At 45.4% G+C, this 13283-nt stretch overlaps 1 protein-coding gene across 1 annotated transcript in view; it reads right to left on the reverse strand.

The window, feature by feature from the left end:
* Positions 1–326: 326 nt before the first annotated feature.
* Positions 327–13283, reverse strand: part of CRYBA2 (crystallin beta A2) — a 35132-nt gene continuing 22175 nt past the window's right edge. The window contains exons 3-5 of the mRNA XM_069227125.1: positions 12093–12234; positions 1369–1511; positions 327–577 (exon numbers count right to left, since the gene is read on the reverse strand). Of these exons, the coding sequence (XP_069083226.1) occupies positions 430–577; positions 1369–1511; positions 12093–12234 (433 nt within the window). The 3' untranslated portion in view covers positions 327–429. The remainder of the gene's footprint in view (positions 578–1368; positions 1512–12092; positions 12235–13283) is intronic.

Genomic DNA, 13283 nt, shown 5'->3' on the forward strand with positions numbered 1-13283 from the left:
ACCATGGTCAATGACTGAGGGCCCTTCAAAACTCCCCACATTTTTCCTAGTCCTGTCCACTCCTGATACCAGGCTGTACCTGCACAATACCATGTGGTACATCCCCAAACTGAAGTCCCCAAAGTCACAAAGCCTGTATTGAAACCCACCAATGTCTAAGCCAGGTTCTCCATACATAGAAAAGTGGAGGTGGGGTTTGTGAAAAGCTGCTTCACCTTATAGGATAATAATAAAACAAACTACAGGGGAACCCGTAGACCCAGTTGAGACGTGGGTAAACTGTGATATCTTGTAGGATGACACAAGAAGTGGAGCGAGAGAGCCTATGTTTTTTCAAATAAATCCTTTATTAGTTACTATTAGTTACACGTCAGTGTCTCACTGCAAGGGTCAGGCAGATATCTGTGGACTGGTGACGAGGAGCAGATCTTAATGCTGGATCCTGCGGATGGACTGGATCTGGTTGGTGTGGGCCTGGGTGCTGTACTCACTGTAGTTCCGGTACTCTCCATTGTGCTTGTCTCGCTCCAGCACATACTGGTACCCTCGATAGCCAGGGTACTGATAGGCCACCCAGCTGCAAACATAGGAATTGGGCAAAAAGAGCAAACAGCAAATCAGTCTGCATATATGTATTGTAAAAACATGCCATCACATTCTGCCATTAGCGCTGCCTTTAAATACTGCTTCCTGTACCTCATTTAGGGCCTGATTTAGAGTTTGGCTTGCGTTACTCCATCACAAACATGACGGATATCCCCTCTGCCGTATTGCAATCCCATTATATCCTATAGGAATCGTGATCTAGGTAATCACCTCCCCGGAGACCTTTTATCACTTTCTGCATTTATAAATATCCTCAACTTCTTGACTCAAAAATGCGGAAGAAGTCAGGTGTTTTATGGAAATCCCATTAAGGTGAATAGAGAATGACCACTTTTTTTGAAGGTGATGTATGTGTGATAAGGAGGTCACCCCATTAAAGTCTATGGAGACATTTTGTCACACTGATGGTGAGATGCCAGGTGTGTTTATATTGATCTAGGCAACTTACCACTTGCCACAAATGTTGTTTTACTTCCTGAGTTTAGTATCACAAATTCTTATGTCGATATGGTAATTCTGTCCATTCTGGATATTTGTCCCACACTATATCTAGTTTAAATGGAAGTTTCTGAGTCCTTGGATACGAATATGGAGCCTTAGAACTATAGGATAAACCAAATCATAGAACACAAAGAGCAATGGATCTAGTCTTTCAAGTGTTTTAAAAATATTTACAATACTCCCTAAGACTGTCAATTTATTGATTTGGTTCTTTTCAAGCCACGTCCCTGCCTGCCCCCTCAACCATCTGGCATTGCTTACCTCCCAGAATTCACTTTGACAGAAGCCACCTCCTTGTTGCACCAGCCCATGGCCTGCAGTGATGGGTAGTCATCGCAGAGCTCAAACTTGCGGCCCTGGAAGTTCTCGCCTTCATGGAGGGTCACCTTGCTGTCACTGTGGTTCTGTTCCAAAATAAAAAGAGAAGGTCACAGAAACTCCAGGTGGTGGGACTTCTGCCTCTCCAGCAACAGATGTGCACCTCACATCTGCTCAAGGTACATACAATAAAAAGTTGGATGGTAGGCTAGTTCAAGGCCGATTGCTGAGTACATGCTTTATTCCTTGATCCTGGTGGGTGTGTTCATTGTGTTGGTTAGTTGACATTGTGTGTTGCCTTTGTTGAATAAGCTTGTGGATAGGTAGGTTTTTAACTTGGCCCTCGGGCGTAGGTAATATTTTCAAGCTTCATACTTTTCATAGTCATCGAAGTTTACAGCTATGTTGACAGAGGGGAATTTTATCACAAAAATTTTTTTTCAAGATATTTCTCCTACTAAAAGTGGGGGTTGGGGAGTTATTCCTCCTGCAAACTTTCTTTTAGGTGAATTTTTCTTCTAGTATTTCATTTGAGAAATTTGCAAGCTTTGTAACATTTACCTTATGGTTGCTGCATTATGGCCCTGATTTAAGAGGGCCTAGCGCCTCCTTGTGCCACATTAGCGTAATTTTTTTAATGCTAAAGTGGCCCAACAAGGCCAAAATAGCCGCACCAAATGTAAGAAGTGGCGCAGTGCATGCATTGCGCCACTTTGTAACCCCTTGCGCCACATTAAGCCTGCTCAAGGCATAATATATGCAAGGGAGGCGTTCCCCTTTTAAGGGGGCTAAAAAAATGGTGCAAAGAAATCTAAAAGATTTACTTGCGGCATTTTTAATGCCTGCGCAGAGCAGGCATTAAAAGGAGGCACACCGTTGTTTTCAACGGCCCTTAATTGGCTTTGCAGGATTAGTGTAAAAAAAAATTACGCTAATCCTGCAAAGCACCAAATTAGCATCAAAAATGTTGATTCTAGTTCCCTAATTACCGCCATGGTAAGGAGCGCAAGAAAAGTGGCGCTGCATTCGATGCAGTGACACTTTTCTTTAATCAGGCCCTTAGTGTTCTTTTCCTGGGAACTTTGTGTAGGAGGGAAGTGTCTCTGATGGTGGTTTGGGCATCCAGCAGGGAGCAGGTGTAATGCTTACCATATCTGGGACATCAGGGTCTAGGGGATCTTTCTGGCTCATGAGCTGATTGTGATATTATTAACCCCAAGAACAAAGGGGACAAGAATGTTTTCAGGCCGAAGTGGAGCGAATGAGGTAGCTGAAACTGAAATTGATGGTAATACCTTCTACTTCAATCAATCAATAGTTTATTCGGTCCAAATTTGGGCCATTTAAAAGGTTTAAAAATATATACATACGTACAGAAAGATAAAAACCATAAACCAGTACACAATAAAAGGAACAATAATAAAAAAAAGTAGGGGTCCAGTAGCTGCCTGAGAAAGATTACATAAATAGGTGGGGTGAAAGAGGTGCTCGGAATAGTCTCTGGATCTTACCCTGTACATAACCCTGAACAATAAAATAATAATAACGTAAAAGCTGTTGTGTGGCACATCTCTATATAAAATCAGGCATTGAAACTCCAGGCAGTAAAACTGATTAAAAATTTAAGAAGTCAGACAGAGGTAGATGATGCTCTAGGTTAATTAGTTCTTTTGGGTTAATTAATCCAATAAATTGCATCTTGACAATTATAAAGTTAAATATAATTTTAAATTTATAAAACACTTTAGTTAAAATAACTCGATGTAGCACTTATTTAGAAATACGGTCTTTTGTGCTCAATAAGTCGCGGTTTACAATTAGAGCCCAAGGCTGATATAACAGGATGCTGATTTACTGTTTTCTAAACAGCTCTTCAAACAGTGAGTTAAAATCTAGAATAGTCCTATTACGAATTTTCCATGCTGCTGCCAGATATTTAGAAACAGCGCTGATTATCAGTATGGAAGTGTCGTATTTACATATTCTGAATAGACTGTTGCGGGATAGTGGATGGAGTGTTCTGCACAGGGGAATAATCCACTTCCCTCGGGGACCTTTGTACAGAGGGCAAAAAAATAGGATGTGTTCAGCTGTTTCCTTGCATAAATGACAATTTATGCATTTGTCCGATGGGGAACTGTTAGTCGACCAACCAGCCGTGTAGCTATTGACCGCCAATGTCCCGTACCTGAGCTGGAGTAGTAGAGAGCGAGCACGGGCTGGTATGGGTAGATCCAGGGAGCTTTCAGGGAAGGGAACGTGTTTGACCAGCAGGAATTCTGCTGTCAGCCGACCTGACCCATTTGAACCGAGAGATTCCTCGTTGATTTTTGCCCAATAATGTTCTTTGATCAGGCGTTTAGCACTGCCAGGAATCATCTCGGGGTTCTCCCAGTACTGGGATAGACTCAGTTTGGTCCATGCCGCTTTCATCTCCCTGAGCCACCGTACCTTTTCCCATCCGTGATGAGGTGGTAATAGTTCTTTAACTGCTGCCCTGTAGGGTTCAAGTTCGTCTGTTTTCCATAGTCTGACCCAATACAGGAGTGGTCTTAGATATGCTATGTCTTTGATACTATTTAAGCCCAGGTCCAGTCTGAGGGGGAGCATTGGCGTGCCCCTCCCCAGTCTAGATATGTGTCTGAGGAAGTTATTTTCTTTGGTTTGGAGAGTATCCATCTGTCTGTGTAATCCCCAAAGTTCTGCTCCATATAGAGCCGCAGCACGGATTTGTGCTTTATATATTTCAGAGATAAGGATCAGAAGGGGGCTTGTGGCAGTGCTAGCTTTGCGTCCTATTACTCCACATCTTTGGCTAATTGTTAGTGCCCCTTTCCTTATGGCTGGCTCCCAGCTGCCCTTGTCAGATAGTCTAATGCCCAAGTAGTCATATTCCATTACTCTCTCCAGGGGAGTTAAATCCATCTTTATGTTTGCGCTGAGCTTCTTGTTCGGGGCGCTGTATATCATAAGTTTAGTTTTCTTATGGTTTATGTCTAATCCATAGTTTCTGCAGTATACACCAAACTGATTTACCAAGTTTTGAATTCCCATGGGTGATTTAGACAAAAGAATAGTGTCATCTGCGTAGAGTAGGCAGGGGACTTTGGTTCCAGCCTGCTTGGGAGAATCATTTGTGCAGTTTGCTAAGTACTTGATACAGTTGTTTATGTATAATAGGAAAAGAGTTGGGGCCAGAACGCACCCCTGTCTAACTCCCCTCTCAATAGCCACTGGTTCTGTGAGATCACCCTTCTTGCCGTTCCTGATTTGGGCATAGGTATTTTCATGTAGGCGGGTAATAAGTTTCAGAAGGCCATGCGGGACACCCATATTGGCTAGCGTCAGCCATAACTGGTTTCTGGGGACTAGGTCGAACGCGGCTCTGAGATCAATAAAAACTACGTAAAGGTTACCCCTTCCTATTTCTACAGTTTTCCATTTTATTGTTAAAAATCTTAGCACCTGATCTATAGTACTGACTGCTGGTCTGAACCCTGCTTGTAGATCAGAGATGGCGTTTGTTTCTAAAATCCAGTCTTCTAGACAGGACAAAATTTGCTTTGCAAAGATTTTTTGGAAGTTGTCGAGTAAGGAGATTGGGCGATAGTTGGCAGGGTTAGAGGGGTCGCCTTTCTTAAAAATGGGGACTATCTCTGCTCCCAACCAGGAGCTCGGAACAGGTGCTCCAGCAGCTATCTCATTGGAAATGAGGTTTAAGTATGGGGCCCATACATCTGGATTCGTCTTGTAAAGGTCTCCTGGTATTTTATCAAGGCCGGGGGCCTTTCCCCATTTCATTGAGGCAATCGCAGCCTTGGTATCTGCCAAAGTGAATTCAATTTTGGGGGTCTCGGAGGTCATGATATGGATCAGATCCCGGGAAGCAGCATCGGTGGTCCCCAGGTATAATTGGGAAAAATGGTCGGACCATTCTGCAGGGAGTATTGAGGCACCAGGCGAACGGTGTGGTTCATTGCTGGCATCAGCTACCAATTTCCAAAATTTCGTGGTGTCGTTTGTTTTAGCAGATTCCAGGAGGAGGACCCATCTTGATTCATCCCATTTCCTACGGGCTCTACCTTGTTCCTTTTTGTAGTCTTTTCTAGCTTCCCTTATATAATCCATCTGGCCACCTCTTAGGGCTCTCAGCAACTTATGCTGTGCTTCTCTGCATGCAGTGTTGAACCATCTTGCGTTAGAGTTCTGTTTAGGCTCTGTTGCCGACTCTTTAGTAAGTAGAGTTTTTAAAGAGTTAAAAAACAGTGTGTGGGCTGCTATAAGCCCACCACTATCTTTCGTGGGTTGAAGTATATATTCCATATGGTCCGCCAGCTGCCTGTACACTTTTGCCAAAGTGGTTATGTCAGTGTTCAGGGATTTCCATCTAACATTTCGCCTGTTGTTGGTCAGTGCGAGCTGCTGTCTATAGGACTTGGGGCAGGAGACTTCAAGTAGGGGTAGTAGGTTCCTGAGTGATAAAATCAGTGGTTCATGGTCGCTTTCCTCATGTTCTGTGATGTTCATATCGACCATGTGACCCCAAGGGCGGATGTCGAGCAAGATGTAATCAATCTGGCTCTTCTGCAACCCACGTTTAAATGTGGGGTGAAGGTTAAGATCCGAGCGGGAACGGCCATTGCAAGCCCGGAGGCCGTGTGCCAGTGTAATGTCCATGAGCTGGTATGATAGTCTGTTGATTTTAGGTCTTTTGCTTGACACCAGCTGGGGGATGCCCCAATGAGCATCTTCATCTTTATATAGTTCCTGGGCCAGCGAGTAGGGTTCAAAAGTGGTGTTAAAATCTCCGGCAATGAGAATAAAATGAGAGGGTGATTTATCGGTGAGAAAATTGTCTAAAATAGACAGTGCGTTGGACTCATATTTATTGCCCAGGCTCCTATTATAGATGTTAATTATTAAAAGTGGTTTCTCTCTAAGAGATGGTATTGATAGACCCATTAGATCAGGGCAGCCCAAATCAATTGGTTCAATTTGGCATTTGAGGGAACAGCTGAGCCATATTAGCAGGCCACCTGAGGGTCTCCCTGAATTCACCTTATTTGCTGGAACCCAGTAGCTTTTGTAACCGATTCTGTATTTAGGCTCCAGCGCCCATGTTTCTTGGAAGAGACATATTTTATGTTTGTCTATAAATTTTCCCCATTCAGGGTTGTTCATTTTACTCTCCAACCCGGCAATGTTCCAACTGAGGATGGTATCTAAGCCATCTGGTTTGTTATGGGGAGCTTCAGCCACGGGATTCTCTCTCGGGACTAGGGTACCGTGGGGAAGCATTATGCCCTTCTCAGTCGTGTCTAGGGTGCTTCCAGCCCCATCTAGGACAGGGGGTGGCCTAAGCCAATCAAATACCTGGAGTAGAGGTGGGTCTGCGGGTTTGCTGTGATCTAGTGGGACTGCAGCTAAATTAATCTCAATCACCCTGCGCTCCTTATCTGTTCCCCCGAAGTGGATTTCAGAACATTTAAGATAGTCTGACTGGGCGAGAGCGGGAGTTAGAGTAGACTCACTAGTGTTGCTAATGGGAGTATATTCGGCCCCACAGTTGATTTGCCCTGTTTTATAAGTTTCATTTTTCCCAGCTATAGGATAGTTTTTGTTCCAGTTGCTTGAACCTCGGGAATTAGGAAAAGTCATGTGTAATAGTCAATCGTTTTCGGAGAGTGTGGGCGAGGCAGGATTGCAACTTGGCTGGAAATCAGTTGGCATCTGAGCCCTAGGAAAATCTCTGGATGTCATTGTCACCCCCTTGAAGCCTGGTGCAGTTTTATGGGGGTAAAAGGCCTGAAGCCTGCAAAGTGAAGTGGCCCCCCCTAGGGGGTTGAGATGGCATGCATTTAGGGAAAGCTGTTCGACAAGGGAGGGCGCATTAAAGTTAATAACAATACAGTCCCCAGTACCAGGGTTTTTGAGTGGACCCACCCAACCCACCCTCCTCACCATTAATATTGAGGGTATCATATGGAATGCGAATCTAGCATGTTTATGCAACCAATGAATAACCTTGTTTTTCAGTTCTGTGAATGATTCTGGGATGATGGACTTGAGCTTAGGGACGTTCGTAATAACCAGCACGTAGGGGCAGGCTTCTGGTGGTAGATGTAAAGTTCCCATGTTAGTTCCTGAGTCCCTGCGCATCTGATCTACTGGGATATTTGGGTGGGTTCTATGGGGTTTGGCGCCCGTGTTTGTGGAAGGGGCAATTTCACCAGTCCGCCTTAGGTAAGAGGAATCGCTCTTTGTGTACCACTTTTTAGGGAGATTAGCCAGACTAGGTGTAGAGAGCTTCGGTAGTTGATGTAGTGTGTCAGAGCAAGGTGGTTTTGGCTTGTGAACCATAGGTGGTGGGAGAAGGGGACTACTGGCATCATTGACAGGGGGGCCAAGGATAGGGTGTTGTCGCAGGCAGTGCAAACCCGATGGGGAAGGGGGGATTGGCTGGCTGGGTTTAATGAGGGCATCGAGTTTCTCCTCGATGGCTAATAGACGGATTGTTATAGGATGTAGTTGTTTTAGAAACTCATCTTTAATAAAGTCTGTAATAGAAGTAATATCCAGGTTGCCATAGTTGGTAGTTTGGGCAGGTATATGATCCTTAGGTCTGGTAGATACGGTATGGACAGAGGGGTCCAGGACACGGGCCCGTTTGTTCTTTAGATTCGTCTCCCCCCGTTTCCTTTTGCCCTTTGTGCCATGATTTGGGGAGGGTGTAGGCCTGATTGGCGTAGGCTGGGTAGATCCCGAAGAATGTATGGTTCTGTCCAAGGGTTCTGCGTTGAGTGTTTGAATTGTGAGGGTGGTTGGTGCTGGTGGTTCTGCAGAGGGGGGCTGGGAAGCTGGTGAAAAGAAGGATGGGGGAGCAGTTAGACGGCGCTCGACCAGTTCAATTTCTTTTTCTAGTGCCCCTACCGCTTTTTGGAGGAAGCCGTCTAAGGTCTTGTTATTGCCTGCTTCTTCCAAAGGTATCCCTCCCTTCCGTCTACCCATCTTGTTTTGGTAGGACACTCAGATCCTGTGCAAAAGTTTAGCAATCTATTTCCTGTGAGCACTCTCCCTCTCTTTTCCTCACCCTGTCTAGCTCTGCTGAGGTTTGTGTTAGGGAGTGCTGAGATATCTAAGAGGCATGAAGGGCTGATCACCTCTGTTTGAAAAGGTGTCCGGGTAGGTAGATAGTTGTCAGCCACTGCCCAAGTCCTGCATCTGTGGAACCTGTTTAGGGCGTTGGAGTTCCGAACTGTTGAAGATCTTTCTGGGTGCCTCACTCCACCCACAGCACCATATGGTGCTTCCTTCAGGCAGCCTTTACCTATTAAAAAATGTCAGGGGGTGGCCCTGCCCTGGCTCTTCCTGGCAATGACGGGCAAGGACGGGCCCGCCCTTGGCCCGGGCTTCGCCCGGGCGCCACGCGCGCGCGTCCCGCGCGGCGGGAGCGTGATGAAAATTTAAAGGGCTCCTGCCCTTCTGATTGGACACTGGGCTCTGGGCTCAGGGCTCCTGCCCCCTCCGGATTTCTCTGGCGATGCGCGCTTTCCCGCGACGGCGGGAGCGCGATGAAAATTTAAAGGGCTCCTGCCCTTCTGATTGGACACTGGGCTCTGGGCTCAGGGCTCCTGCCCCCTCCGGATTTCTCTGGCGATGCGCGCTTTCCCGCGACGGCGGGAGCGCGATGAAAATTTAAAGGGCTCCTGCCCTTCTGATTGGACACTGGGCTCTGGGCTCAGGGCTCCTGCCCCCTCCGGATTTCTCTGGCGATGCGCGCTTTCCCGCGACGGCGGGAGCGCGATGAAAATTTAAAGGGCTCCTGCCCTTCTGATTGGACACTGGGCTCTGGGCTCAGGGCTCCTGCCCCCTCCGGATTTCTCTGGCGATGCGCACTTTCCCCTTCTACTTTTGGATGCTGCTCTGAAGGGTGAAAGGAATCAAGGAATTGTGTCATTATTCTAAAGAGGATTGGCTTCTAGGCTTACAGCTTTGCTTCTGGGAGTGACTGACTGCCGTTTATGAGCGACAGAGCTTCAATAGATAGTATGGCCTATATTTATACTTTTTTAGCACCGCATTTGTGCCACTTTTTGACGCAAAAACGGCGCAAACTTACAAAATACAATTGTATTTTGTGAGTTTGCGCCGCTTTCGCGTCAAAAACTGACGCAAATGCGGCGCTAAAAAAGTATAAATATGGGCCTATGTGTCTTCTGAGAAAGATTTGAGTGTTGCCTCAGATTTCTTCTCTCTATCCTGGTGGAAATCTCCAAGCTAGTGAATAAAGATGCAGCTGGTGTCAAGGTCAGCATGGAGTTGGGACTCAACAATTTTTCAAGATCTGGCATACTGTGGGCACAAGAACTGAATTCCCCTTGCTGTGTGGGTAGCTTTGTAAACCTGTACTTTATTGATTTTTAATTTTCCCCCCAAAGGCCTCAACATCCTCGAAACACAAAGGGGGTAGTTGTTCAACATACTTTTTCTTAGGCCTGAGCAGACATCACAGAGTTTAACTCAATGGAATTCTGCAGAGTTGCAGAAGAACTCCACAAGATTCTGCAGAATTCTGCAAACAGGTGGAAGTAGGCATGTCGCACTGTTCCCTTTGTAATTTAGTGCTGGAAGCTCATTCCACACTGAAAAATCAGCGCCAATGGCATCACATAGCCTGCCAGCGGGTGAAGCTTCTGGAGTAGATTTTGCTGCTGCTCCAGTAGATTTTCTAATCCAGGGACAGCTTCCTGATGGTGAATAGTCACTACCTCCTGTTACTGCTTGCGTTGGAGAAATCTCACGGGGTGCCCTCCTAATGACAAGAAAATTGCACTAGGGGACGCCAAATCTTGCTTGCGCTTGCCTACTTACCGGTGCAGATCCATGTGCAAGAAAACACTTGCCATACAGTGGCTGGAGGAATTTGGCCAGAACTCCGCATGACAAGCATAACGCGGAGTGGCCAAAACTCCGCCAACTCTGCTGGCAAAGCAGAATACATCGCCCACTGCTACTTTTTCTTTCTGCATCAGCAGACTTCTGACTTTGGTGGGCTGGACTTCACAAATTATGTAGCCCTACCAACAGTGGAAGGTGGTTACTGCCCCGATGGTTGGTGGTGGCTATGGAGACTGACTTTTTATTTGTATTTCTGTAAGAGGGGTTTATGGATTCTCATATTGTAAGTCCAATAAGCCCACACCTCCTAGGGCCTTCAATCCCCTCCACAGTATGCTGTTTTTGTGGGGTAAGGTTGGTCTCCCCAAAGACCACATAGTGACACAAGATGGAGGTTCTCCGCTTGGGGCGATATTGTTCCACTGTGTACAATATGAGAAGTATTTCATGTACCAGATGAAGAAAAGAACAGTTGGGATTCAGTTGCTGTCAAGTCTGTGAAAATTGGGTTTACAGACCTTGCATTGATTTTTAAAAGTTTGCTGAGGTGGTTAGTGACGTGTGTGGCGGGAAGAGCTCTTTATGAATGGAAAGCCTTGTGGTATTCTATAGAGGTAGTTTCTGATAGGGGATGGAAGTTGGTAATGGTTGGAGATATTATGGGATAGCAGCGCTACAGACTGCTCTGAGTGTTATTGAATGGTGATATGATATGGAGCGTGGTATGAGTACAAAGACAGCACCGTTGATAGTAGCATTTCACAATGGGTTGGTTTTTCACTGTCAGGTGCTGATGACTGTTTTGATTTGCAATATGCATGATGGTTAGTGATGAATTCAGTATGTGTATGAGAAGGTCAGCTGGTGATGATGTGGTACTATGTGATGGTGGTTCATGATGATTGTTTGAATGGCTATTAGGGCAGACAGCTGGTAGAATCTGTTAGAAGTGTGTGTTATGGGTAGGGATGTGCAGGTTTTATTTTCTCTACCTGCCAGGTTTTGCGAAGTTTGTGGTTTTTGTCATTCACAAATTCTGATGGTTTTGGTTCACCTGCCTCCTTCCAGTGTTTTTCTGTACGTTGGGCGATCATTTCCACTGCATAATTAGTTCAATCTAATCAAAGATAGCTAAGATGGAAAATAATGTATGCTGACTTTTTCTGTACATTTTACAATTTTTAACATAAATTGTCACAATTGTTATACAAATGTGAGGAGAAGGATATAAGACAAATAAGATTTGTGCACATGTAAATTTTGAATAAAAGGTGGTGACGAGTGCGTCCTATGCCTTGGTGAAATGTGGCGATGGTTCTAAGGCTCATATTTAAACTTTTTTAGCGCCGCATTTGTGTCGTTTCTTGATGCAAAATTGGCGCAAACTTACAAAATACAATTGACGCAAATGAGGCGCTAAAAAAGTTTAAATATGGGCGTAAGTGTGTATTAGGCTTATTAGGCTATTGCATGCCCCGGTGACTGTTCGCAGTGTGAGATATGGCATGGAGTAGTACGCAGTCTGTGCCTACGATGTGGTTGGGTTGGCTGTTGGTGATGCTTGCTCAACGTCTTATGGGAAGGCTTTAAGCCCTGAGTATCTGCAGTAGGCGCTCTGAATGTTAGGTTAGATGTAACATGACGTGACAGCTGACGGTGGGCGCTCTAGGCTGGTTATGGCTGACGTGTGCTTTGGTTGGGCTAGCCTGGGCTAGGCTTCCACAAACGACACAACATGGACGATTGCTCAAAGGCAGACGGACACTTACCGCACATCTGACAGGCCGGAAGGAAAGGAGGTGCTCGGTCCTGTATCCGCTGTTGCCACTCCAGGCCTCCCACCGTGGGTAGTCCCCCTTCTCTAGGATAAACTGTTGCCCCTGGAATTCTGGGTACTCAAACCCAAGCCATCTATTGGAAGAAGACGTAAGATTTGTTAGAGAGGTAACCTAGGGCACGGTCTTTTCTGTTTATTTGAGCACTGACATAGGGCCTGATATAGATATTCGCAGACAATTTACTCCGTCACAACGGTGACGGGTATCCCGTCCGCCGAAATCTAAATCCCATAGGACATAATGGGATTTGGATTTCAGCGGACAAGACATCCGTCACCATTATTACAGAGTAACTCCTCCGGAGTAATGTCTAAATTAGACCCATCGTCCGTAACTCTGTCTGAACACAGGTACATTGAGAGAGCTCATCTTCTCCCCATAGGTGCTCGACGTAGGGGTGCTGGGGGTGCTGCAGCATAATAACCATGCAAGAGTTCAGAAGGCGAATGAGTAATAAAGATGTATTTAAATTTTGAAGCTATTTTGTCACTTTTGCTGTGGTTCACACACAAAGGTCGAATGCCAAGCTCTGTCTTCTGACGAATTCCTGTTTATTTGTTTAACATGGAGATTAGTGTTTACTTTTCTTTCTCTTACTACTAAATGGAGAACTTTGTAAAGGGAACTATGAGCCAGTCTCCCTGCTGCACACAGAGTGGAAAGGGAAAGGATGTAGGATGTCTATTTTATTCTAACACACAACAAACTTTAAGCAGCAGTTAAGAAAGCACCAATGAAGCACAGCTTTTCTGTAATTCTAAAATGTGATGGAAACACAGGTTTTAATACGATCAAAATGAATCAAGGCAATTTACTTGGTGATGTGCAAAAGAATAATATTCACTGTCACCCCTCACCTAATCTATGGTGTGTGTCCTCTACACTTCAGCAGAAAAACTGCATCTCTGTGCAAAGTCAGTAGCGATTTAAATGGAAATGTGCGTTCTGTAAATGAGACGCACTACCACACAATGTGTAGAAATATATTGGCAACAGTGTGCTCCGAAAGGCTACATAGCGCACCCTGACCACTTACCACTCTGACTCGTTTGCCACCCTTGTACTTTGTGTGATGCTTGGATCTTTCACAATCCCTATGTCTTCAGTAATGCAACACCGGTG

This window comes from Pleurodeles waltl, chromosome 3_2 (genome assembly GCF_031143425.1).
Source record: "Pleurodeles waltl isolate 20211129_DDA chromosome 3_2, aPleWal1.hap1.20221129, whole genome shotgun sequence".
Lineage (NCBI taxonomy): Eukaryota > Metazoa > Chordata > Amphibia > Caudata > Salamandridae > Pleurodeles > Pleurodeles waltl.